This window comes from Pundamilia nyererei, unplaced genomic scaffold, assembly GCF_000239375.1.
Source record: "Pundamilia nyererei isolate P.nyererei 1_Seehausen unplaced genomic scaffold, PunNye1.0 scaffold00080, whole genome shotgun sequence".
NCBI classification, from domain to species: domain Eukaryota; kingdom Metazoa; phylum Chordata; class Actinopteri; order Cichliformes; family Cichlidae; genus Pundamilia; species Pundamilia nyererei.
In genome coordinates, this window is record NW_005187481.1 from 1,064,947 (window position 1) to 1,076,873 (window position 11,927).

General features: G+C 39.5%; 1 protein-coding gene across 1 annotated transcript in view; it reads right to left on the reverse strand.

Moving 5' to 3' along the window:
* ar (androgen receptor) overlaps nucleotides 1–9,221 on the reverse strand; it is a 27,387-nt gene extending 18,166 nt beyond the window's left edge. Inside the window, exons 1-3 of the mRNA XM_005737846.2 lie at nucleotides 7,576–9,221; nucleotides 355–506; nucleotides 68–184 (exon numbers count right to left, since the gene is read on the reverse strand). Of these exons, the coding sequence (XP_005737903.1) occupies nucleotides 68–184; nucleotides 355–506; nucleotides 7,576–8,738 (1,432 nt within the window). The 5' untranslated portion in view covers nucleotides 8,739–9,221. The remainder of the gene's footprint in view (nucleotides 1–67; nucleotides 185–354; nucleotides 507–7,575) is intronic.
* Between the last annotated feature and the right edge of the window lie 2,706 nt (nucleotides 9,222–11,927).

Genomic DNA, 11,927 nt, shown 5'->3' on the forward strand with positions numbered 1-11,927 from the left:
ATACCATTATAAACCATAGCATCAAGTCAACAAGTATTAGCTGCTTCTTTGCAAAAATCCATCCCACCTCCAAGAGTCATCCCAGCTTCAAAGCACTTCTTCAGGCGACAGGAGGGGCAGTTCTTTCTTCTTAGCTTATCAATAGTGCAGTCATTCTTGCTGGCACACAGGTATTTCTGCTTGCCTACAGGAGAAACCGTGAAACAATGTAAAAAAATGTAAATCACTTAAACTGAAGACAACCATGAGCAAACACAAAACTCTTTAGGAACTATTAATGTGTAGAATAAAGAGCTAGAATCTCAAGTGGACTGGCATAAAACTCACAGCCCAGTTGGATGCTTTAAGATTTACCTTCGGCAGCCCTTTTGAAGAAAACCTTGCAGCTGCCACAGGTGAGTGCGCCGTAATGGCAGCCAGATGCCTCGTCCGAGCAGATAAGGCATGTCCTCTGTGGGGGAAAGAAGAACTCCATGGGAAACATGTGTTCTCTACTGGACTCAAACCTGCAGTCAAACACAAACCACCACCCCCAAAACAAGCCATTTATAAAATCATAAACCATTTTTATCCCACACGAAATTAAACTCATACTATACCACAAGTAAGCTACTTAATTCACTCATACTCAAGACCCATGGTAAACTCTAGTAATTAGGTAGTTAGGTAGTTATAAAAAAAGAGGACAGGCCGATGATGACAGTGTGGGAAAGACTGAAGCACCGTGGCTATGGTACGGAAGGGGGCTGGGGTGAGTTGAGTGAGCTGCAACCTTGGACACAGAGAGATTGGAGACAACTCAGACACAATGCTGCCTCGGTGACGTGCTACTCAGATATCAAGGTTCGGTGTAAAAGAGACAAGCATGAAGTGAAGAGCCTCACTGTGTCCTGACTGATTTTAAGAATAAATAAAATATTCTATCAGAATGGGAAAACTCGAGCATGACACGTATGCATCTGGGCTTTGACAACTTTATAATAATAAGCAGCAAATCTAATTTGAATTCATTTTTATATGAGCTCTGTTACAGTAGACTTAAGTGTTTTAAGGAAGGGCCCTTTTGTTCAAAGCTTCACATTTATTTAATGCTTAATACTAACACACAAAGTCTAATTAGATTTCTTCAACACGTAGGTCCGGCTTGGTTGTGATTAAAAGATGACAGTTTGAGCAACGAGAGTTGAGATTATACAGAGCAACCTAGTATTCTTTTGTAGCCCAGGATCTGCTGATGATAAATGTGAAAAATATGCATGTCAATATGCCAATGCTCGGCGCACAGAACAAAAGAGGCCGCTAATAATCCCAACTGACAGATGAGAGCTTGAACTGATCAGATTTGCACATAATGTGTTAACAGAGAAGGTGACAATTTTCTCTTAACCCAGCCAGCCAAAATGTGGTATCCTATTATGCATAATTGTGTATATCCTAAGGCATGCGGTACTTTCCTTTTTTGAAAATAACTTACTGATCCAGCTTTTTGCTGTATTTAAAGACACTGTAATAGACAAATTATCTGGGCTAACCACATTTAACTCTTTTATTGAAAACAGGAAGCTAGCAAGATTGGTTCACTGGTAGAACAAGTGCAACATGTTTCTTTTTTTTTTTTTTTAACAGGGAGACTGGCTTTATTTTTTCTTGAATAAAGCCTGATGGGGAACACGCTTTTTATCTACTATAAAGTTACTCTAGTTACTTACTCTGTGGATTTGTGTGAATCCTTGAAAATGTGCTGACCTGCGTGGTGCTCACTTGTTTTAACTTATGTGTTTACATACAGTTTTAGGATGCCAGGTGCTTTAGGGCACAGTTAATGACAAAAGATTCATGTTTGAAAAATTTCTAAGCTATCGTGCCAATCACCTGGATCGTGATAACATCCAGGCCAGATGATGTAGTCCAAAGAGAAATTGTTATAAACACTTATTAGACATTTCCACCTAATCAGGCAGTCCCATTAAAATAATTACTTTAGACAGAGCAAAATTCAGTAAAAGGATGAAAAATAGATACATGCAAACATGCCTGATATAAACTTTTACATTATTGTTGTTGTCAGTCGTATGCTCACTCACACACCACAGCGGAGTGTGGCATTTATGTGTGTCTGACTGCATGCAATATGGTTTTATTTGACCTTTATTGCAATTTTAAAATACAAAAAACAAACATCAGAGTTTAACAATATACACACTTAGCCTTCAGCATTTGACGTTTTAAACACTCTGATGTCATCTTCTGAATAATTACATTTGAATATAATTGGTATAGTGACCATTTAAATATTTCCAAAATGAACAGATATTATTCAGGTTTACTCTTTACCTTGAAGCATATACCTCAAGGTAGTATTTTGCTACAACGTAAAAGTACAAATAGATAACTTTCACAGGTTAAATGAGACTTTTTCTGTTGAATAATTAGCAAAAATTGTCCTGCAACAGCCACCTCCATGCTTGATCAGACACAATCGAGTAAAATGTTTAAGATGGTTCCTATTTGGTCATAGTCAGTTCAGCTTGTTTTTGTAGTGTTCCGGGATGGAACTAAATAAATTGGTAAACATCTGTTTTCATTCATTTATGTGGTCATGACTCATCCTTCACATGCAAGAGACGCTAGTCGAGCATGAAGTATTATGGCCTGATTTGACAGAGATCGCATTTACTTTAAGTACTGTATAATAATAATAATCACCGAGTAGGTTTCTTTACTGAGTTACTGTACTATGCAAGCCTCTCGCTGCCACTCTGCATACTTGGTTGACTCCACACGCAGACAAAACAGAAACATTCTGTGTCCATTTCCTGCTCTTTGTTACCAGTCTTGTAAAAGTCTTCAAAGCTTGGCTGGTTGCTATTTTTCTGCACTACCAATTAATGTCAAAGGGTAACCAACCAATCACAAGTTATTTTTGTAGAAAATTGCTGCTCAAAACTACTCCTATTAAGATTTTAACCAGAATCCTTCACATATCTACCAGACTGCCGCCGCGTCGCACTTCCGATCCCATATATGTCCCCGGGGGTTTGTTTCCAAAAACTTAACTGCTGCAAATCATTGAGGTCTGCAGCATTCACAGCGCTGAAAATGCAGTTTTAATGCTGTGAAAGTTTCAATAAATAATCTCTTTGTCTAAAACTGGAACTCTGGAAGGTTTAACAACAAAGTGCAGTAAACAAGAAATATCACATGGTAATACTAAACTGTATTTAACAACTATTAAATTACAAATTGAAAAATTAAAGCATTTTGTTAAAATTATTTTTTTTCTCATAGTAGGTAAAATGTCTTGACTTTCCATCAGGCGTAGTCCCAGAATTTAATCAAAACTACAACTTTACATAATTGCCTGGCTAAATAACTCCATCCAGCTGTGCAGCTCACTGCCACGAGGTCCAAATGGGTAAAAGCATGCCTGAGTTTTCTCAGCTCTGCTTTGCAGTAAAACCACACAGATGTTCCTCATGCTCACAGCAGGTGTAACTGCAACATATACACATAACTATTGCAATGCATTTTTTCCAAACTAAATGATAGCAAGGCACAAAATCTTTCTGTTAAAACCAAATCTAAGAAGCAGCAACAAAAGGTAAAAAAAGCAGGCTCTCGCTCATGGCATAAGAGAGATTTTAGCAATGTGGTGACAGGAAAAAGAGTTCAGCAGAGATCAGCTTTTTGCAAATGAACAGCAGATCATTGCTTTGGTTGCTAAACAAAGGCTGAATGTGTTTACAGCTGGCTATGTTATTTATTTATTTCAACTTTTCTTTCCTACTTTTGTATTTTTTTAATATCCAAAAGTGTTCCATTCATTGCTCCTCAAACATCTCCCAGTTTTTGTAGTGGTGCAATTGTACAAAACATCCTGCACCTTAAGTCTTGAATCGTGTTTATGTTGTGTATAGATAGATAAAAAAGACAAGACAAGCTTGACTTGGAAAACTGTATAAGCAGGGTTTTGAAAGGGCTTCAGACATTAAGCAATGTCTCGCTCACTCAGTGTCCTCATGGTCTAAACTATAAACCATATAACCTCTCTGAACCGAGTGTGAGGACCTACTGATCTGTCACAGATCAGCTGCTTTCGCTTTCTAATTTTCTGTTTTGTGTTACTCTAACTTGCTATCTACATTGTGATCAGATTCGTGCTTTGCATCTTGCCACCATGCAGGAATGCCTACTTTGGAATCTTCCCCATAAAACGCCAGTCAATACCCTCAGAGGTCAGTGGCATCAAGTGTAAGAAAGTTTGCACCTTAGAGCTCTCTCTTTACATCTAGACAAGCTCCATTCGTTTGAAAGTGCCATTGATTACATATAAAAATAGGATGTGTACGTCCATTTCTAAAGCCTCATGCTGAACATTTTTACTGCTGCCATCTTGTTTTTTTCTTACACCAAACATAAGTGCCAAATCTCACTGTGGCCCTGAGAACACTGCACTCATCTGTTAGTGATTTGTCATGTTAAGATAAGATAAACCTTTATTAGTCACGTGGGAAATTTGTTTGGTCACAGCAGACAGCGGACAGTACAAAGTTAAGACCATCAAAAATTAAGAAAAAACAATAGAATAGAATAAGAAAAAATAGAATAACATACTGTACAAAATAGAATAAAATACTATGTTGCATAAGAAAAATTGCACTTGCCAATATTGTACATAAGGGAGACTAGGTGAAGGTTACCATGGTGTACTGGATGTGTGTGTGTATGTGTGTGTGCACGCGTGTGTGTGCGCATATATGTGTGTGAGTGCGCGCATGTGTGGTAGTCACAACCTAAAGTAGAAACTGACAATTAAGACCACGGTGATATAAAGACAATACTGACTATGGTGATAAATCAAAAGAGAAGGTATAGCAATTCTTTTCGTAGACCTCTACACAATCCTCAGGCATCTCCACCAGATGATCTGCAATTTCCAGATCTGACATTCATGTCCTAACAGCCATGTGCTTTCTTTTTGTTGTTTTGATTCACTCTGCTGCTTGAATTTACACAATTTCAGGCCTGTCAATCAAACAATGTGCATTGCTTTAAACATCCTGAGTCTGCCATGCCTGCAAACAGCTGACCTCAACAAGGCCAGTGGCCAAGAATGCCTTTCAGTGCTAGAATTCAACAATATTTCCTTTCTGAAATCATAAAGGAGCTAACATCCCTGTACAGAATAAGGCCGGTTTACCAGCAGTGAAATACAATGAACAGTGAAATGCTGGCTATCAAAGCTGAGGAAACCCTGTAGAAAATGTTTCAGTCTAAATCATTTATGTAAAAAGTCATCAAAAAGCAAATGATGGCACTGCTTTCATGAAGCAAACCCTTGCTACATTTTTAAATGGTAAGTAATAATCTGTAACCAATTACATTCAGAGAATAACCTTCCCACCACTCCACGCTGCCTCCGCTACAGGTAAACATTCAGTCAAGGCAAATTACCATAAAACTAAAATAATACATATCTTCTGCCAGAAGGTAAAGCATGCAAGGGCTGGGAGTCTTTTCAGTTTAAACCTTGAGCAATCAAGCTGTTTTAGTGCCTAGAAAGAGCGAGTGAGGTCATCTATGACCCCATTTTATTCCATTTTATACAGGAATTCCTTTTTTAATGCGTTTATCAAAAATACAACACAATCATTTCCCCACAAGGAACACTCCCATCTACGACACATGTTCTAGTATCGTAAATTATTGTTTTAAACCTGAGCTAACCCAACAACATCAGCTGAGCTGTTTTCACTGAGCATTAAATATCTGCCCCAAGGCTTCTTCGGCAGTCAGTCTTGCTTCTCTAGGTTTGTTAGCCATGTTTCACAATAATACAACACGATGTAATCATTAGAAGTGAAAAAGTGGAACAAAATTAAAACCCAGTAATGTCTAAGTGAAAAAAAAATCCATAAAACTTTCCATTACCCTTCTCTACACACAGGGATCAGTTCCTGGGTGAAAGTATGAAAAGTTAAAGAAGTAGACTGACAAGTTAATTCTGGGAAATGTTTTTATAGATTAAAAAATATATAGGTAGATATAACATGGTTTCAAAAATGACCTTCTTGGGTTGACTGCTCAGTAGATTAGGCAGACCACACTGCTACACCTCCTCTCAGCAGCTTTGTACAGAAATTCACTTTACACCACGTAGACAGCTATGCGGTACTGAACACTAACAGCCAAAGGAAACAGTGTCCCTTTTCTGACTGCACTAACAATCATTCACCCAGGTGAATTTGCGAAAGCTCTGCACAACACCAGCAGACAACACCTCTGTGTGGCATGCACGTCACACGATGGCTGTCAGTTAACGTGCCCACTTCGGGTGCTTTATAGTCTGAACTAAAATGTGTTGAGAGATTTTAAGAACCTGACACACTCAGAAACATTTGAAACTACGAAAGCACCAACTGTGCGTGTGGCTTGGGATTTTTTGTTAACTTGTGTTGTTAATTATTCCCACTTTTGTGCCACAGAAACATCAAAATCTTCTCGCTAAAACAAGAGCGATGCTTAGCTAGAGCCAAACTGATGTGAAACATCACCCAGTGGCCCAGGTAAATTAAGTTAAACTAAATCTTATTTTCAGGTATACAGCCACCAAGGTCACTGTCGGGTAATACAAATGTTTGTCTATAAACCGCCTCATCTTTTTTGTCAGCATTCAAAATCATGGGGACTAACATTTACAATAGTCAAGGAACAAACAAACTTGAAGAAAAAGTCAAGCAGTGATTTTTCCCCCTTTTTCTCCACTCTGTCATCATCTGACTTTATGAAATGAATACATCCACTATCATCTGAATACATGCAACACTCTCTCATTCATTTTATTCAGAAAAAAATTTATTAAAAATAGAATCAAACTTTATTCATTACAAATGTTTGGAGGAAAAGGGTTGTTAAAATGTTTCCATGTATCGCTTTGATCTCCTTTTTTTTGCTGTAGCTATAATCAGTTTGGCATACTTCAATTATTGTCTTTTTTTAAAAATTAGACTTTCACACAGTGTATAAAATCAGCAGCTCTGGGTTACTGTAAAATCGCCAAATATGTGAAGCAGGTGTATTTCTAGATTGGAGCCTGAAACTTCTGCCTACACATTTTCTCAGCAGGGAATTTTTTTTAAACAGTCTGTTCAGTTTGCCACTATGGTTTGGAACCAGAAAAAACAAGTGTGGGGTAAATGTTTCCTGCATCAATAAAAGAACAACAACAACAAAGAAAAAAGAAATACGCGCACACACGCACACACACACACACACACACACACACACACACACACAGACAGTAAAGAAATTGATATGTGGTGTAGTATCAGTTGCCTTTTGCTGTTTGTCAGTCTGTGGATTGGTGATCTAATCCTGGTCAGAGACAGACCCTCAAGCCCCCTAAGGGACAAAGGGTCAACCTGTGGTCCTGAGTTTGAATATATATATATAAAGTAGAACGTTTGGCTCGCAATTACACCTAGAACTGTTCAACCTTTGGTTATACCGCAATATGAAATACATATTTATATTGTAATCACGTAAAATTACTATTACCAGCCGACTAAAGCTCACCTGGTGTCGTTGTAAGTGACATCCAGCCATTCGCCGACTTCACCCTTCATGTAGTTGGAGTTGGGATAAGGCGTCCTCAGCATCCCGCCAGGGTACCACTGTTCACGGCGCATTACGGTCCCGTCATATGGATTGCATATAAACGGGGAGTTCGCTCCCGAGCTCTGCACGTTCATGCACTGCCTCGACCCCCAAAACTGCGAGTTGTACTTGTCGCCGAAGCTGTAATTAGGCCTGCTGACCCACGACGCCCCTGCAGATGCACTTCCCTCAGATTTGACTTTGACGCCGTACCGTTCTGCCTGAAACCCCGTGGACCTATTCTCCACGGCATCCACGACGTCTCCGGCTTCCTCCACGGAGTTGTAAGCTCCGCATGGCCTCTGTGCAGCCGCGGGGCCGAACTGTGCCAAAGGCTCCGGCGCAGCTGGGGCGTAAGGGCAAGAGGCAGCGCACGCTATGTCCAGATGATCTATCTCTTTCGGAGTTATGTCATCAGCCAGGCACAGCGTGAAGTTTTGCGCGTTCACAGATGTCGCCGTGGAAGTAAGGTGATGAAAAGCCGCCGCGGGCTCTGAACTTTTGAACATTTTCACCTGTTGCTTGTGGTCGTGTGGCGGGCGCTCATCTCGCTCGGGACACCTGTGCTCGGAGAGAGAAGCCGGGGCTCCGGGACAGTTCGCAGGCACGGCTTCCACCCCGAATAAATACTCTGCGCTCATTTGGTCATTTGCGGCACACGGCGGGAGAGAAACGTGCGCCTCGCTCGTGTCACCGGACTCCATGGTCAGACCCAGAGACACGGACACAGCTTTGCAGAGCTCCCTGGCTGTTTCTGAGATTGTGGCGCAGGCAGAAAAGGAGCGAATGTCGCCCACTCGGCACTCAGCGCTTAACTCCTCCTGAGGAGCAGCAGCTGTCTGGCAGCAGCGTTTCTCCATGTCACAGGCTAGCGGAATAATGTTTCCGGATCCGTACAGGTTTGCATTCTCGGATTCTGCCAAACTCCCGGCACTGCTTCCAGTCGGGGTTTTGGTGAAATAGACGCGACTTTCTTCAGTTTTTTGCGCCATACTGGCAGCGGTCACGACGTTGCCTGTGTATGATTTCCTATCCTCTGGCCAGATTTTGGCACAAAATAACTGTCTGCTCGTTTGGCTCATGTCCCAGAAAGTGTTTGCTTTGTCAGGATACTGGACTTTGCACGTCAAAAAGTCTTCGCAGTTCTCAGCAGCACAACAGCCCAACTCTCACGTTGTGAAAAGCGTTTTGGTAAAAGGTCCTAGGTGAGCCGCAGGACTCACAAACTCCTCCTAAACTGAGATGTTCAGAGTCAGGCGCTCGACTTGTAGTTGATTAAAAGGGAATTCAGGGAAGGACTCTGTGTCCGTCAAACATGGCACTTTCCCCTCCAATAGGTTACAATAAAACCAAGGCGCCAAATGATTTAATATGTGTACTTTAATAATCAAGTTATATTTGTCATCACGCCAAAAGGCATGTTAAGAAGACTTCACACAAAACAATGTAATGTTAGCCTTTCTGCCTCTGGTTGTTTTACATCAGACTTGCATGTGTGCAGCCCATCACATTTTTATGGGCCCACCACAGCTTTTTCTTTTTTCTTTCTTTCTTCTTCTTCTTTTTTTTTTAGTAAAATTCCACAGGGTACAAACCTATTTTCTTTTTATGTCTTGTCGGATTAAAAAAAAGACCTCAGCCTTTTTGATAGGTAAGGTTTGCGTCATGATTAATCTTTCCAATAAACGCTCTCCAAACATCAGGTGCAGATATAAGTGCAGTTTATGGATTTGTAAAACCACTTCAAATTGTTTAAGATGATTTTCAAGTTGGATTTGGTACTATTTAGCTTGCTCAGAGGCCTGTCTTCAGATCCAGACTTTTAGTCTTTTTAGTGGCTTACAGAGTAAAAAAGAAAAAAAAACTATCAAAGTGCTGTTTATCTTTTACTTCTTCACTTTTTTTTAAACTTTCTTTGACGTTTGCTTTGCACAGGGCTGGATTTCAGAAGGAAGGACAAACAAACCCAACCCATCCTAATAACCTATGTTTTTTCCAGCATAAATTGACAAAAGTCACCAGAAATTCAAAATAGAATGCACAAAATGTCCTCAGTGTAGTAGTGTAGTAAATACTCATTATTTAGCAAATTATGCATGTCTTTAAGTTATCACTGTAAGTCTGGAGCTTCTCTACTCGATTCTTTCAAGGTTCAATATGTAAAATCATATCGGGCAAAGTTCTCCAAAAGATTTGTGCAATTGCAGTATGACTGCCCTCCTAACCTTTCTTCAGATTTAGTATTCTTCTTATAGATCATATCATTTAAAAAATAAGAATAATTCCCCACAACCTTAAAATTTGCCCTGACATTTTTTGTGTCTTTGAAAATGTCTGGTTCTTGACATGAATTTGAGACAAAGTCTTGTGGCTGTGTGCGTTCTGTGGTCTGTGAGCCACACACATCTAAACATGAAACTGAGAAAACTGAACACAGCTGCAGCTCCTGTTACCTTAAAATTACAGCGTGTAATCCACAATGTAGAAACATGGTGACAGAGGAGCCAGTGAAATTCAGAGCAAAGCTGATTCAGAGCCCAATGGTCTTACTGTGACTCAAACTAAAGTGTTAAATGAGAAAGTACATGATGGACACATGTGCAAAACCTGCTCCTCCAAAATGGGCAATCACATTACTTCATAGATTGTGTGTCATGCTTGTGAGCTCATTTTCCAAAAACTGAAAAGCACTTAATCACAATAAGATGGAAAAGACAACAGCAGCAGTTCTGTATGTTTAATATAGATGTCAGTAACACTTCATAGTGAGGTGCACAAAATTACTAGATACTACAGTGCACAAGCTGCGATTGAGCGCTCAGTATTATGATCCCGCTCTTCACTTTGAGGGAACATATAAGTCACGTAATCATGACGATGAAGTAATGAATTGTATAATAGCAATCCTGTAAGACAGCTTGGGATGCCTGAAAACAGTAACTAATTAGTATTTATTAATAAATGAGGAACTCTTTCCTGTACCGGACTGTTCTGAGGTAACCAGGAACCACTCAGGAAGAAAATGGTTGAAAATCATAAACCACTTATTATGTATGATTCATCAGCATGGATCTTGCTGTCTTTTGTCTTGTGACTTATAATGATAGTCATCAAAATGCATTTATTTGTTCCTTTTTAAAAAAACAAACAAACAAACTAATCATTAAGACCTACACATTGGGTAGATAATTCAGGCATTAACTTTTAACAAAATAAATAGCAATTTATGTCTCATTTGTTTCTTTATAACTGTCTTTTTGAAAGAACTGCTGCTATATCCCATGTGTAACCAAAGAAGGTAAGCCCAACGTCAAAATAATACAAGTAAGCTCTTTTGGCCAGAAGTGCACACAGGAATGTTGTCTGTTTGATGGTACACTAAAACAAGTGTAAACCAAGGTATTGTTGCTCATTTCTCTTCTTTTCAACTCATTGTTTTGAGGCATTTTAAATCCTCAATTTAAGCACCACATGATTTGTAAAGTTTGGACCTCCAAATGTAACTTAAAACCTCAAAGACCCTTATAAGAATGGCCAAGCTAAGCCTAGTTGAGTCTGGCAAGTATTATTTCCATGAACTCAAGGAGTCCTTATGCCCAGGCAGCTGAAGAAAAAAAAACACAAACCCATTGCACAGTGGCCAGGTGGCATATATATGAATATTTTCAGTATTTTAATAGAAAATTGGCTTTTTAAAATATTTTGGAAACTTGTAAAAATCCTCACATCTATACAGTAATTGTAAAAGCATCACTTTTAAAATACTGATTGTATGTGGCACCAGCTAAGAGCAATGGCACAGTTCACATCTTTGAATCATAAGCCTGGAAATGGTCCACTTTTCTCCAGATATATCCAGCAATGGATATACGCAGGGTGTTTTTAATGCAATAAGTCAGATCAAATATGATTTCAGCGACGAAGCTTTACTCCTGAAAAACTCACTCTCAGCTTCTTTTTTCCATATAATTATTCTAAGCACACCGGTTGGATACATTTTCCACTCAAAGCCATCAACGTGTTTGCCTTTCAGCTGTCAGTGATTCTCAAATTAAAGCACTAAATGTGTGTCAAACACTGAGCCAACAAATGTTAGCTATAGTCATTAAACAGCATTGAACTCCTATTAACAGTATGAGCTGTCTGACCCTAAGGCACGTATTTATTTTAGCAGTTTCAGTGCAAAACTGTCTTCGCCTCCATAAAATCCGTGGCTCTAACCAGATCACTGACACTAAAGCCAATTATGCACTCAGAGCTAACAGGCAGGT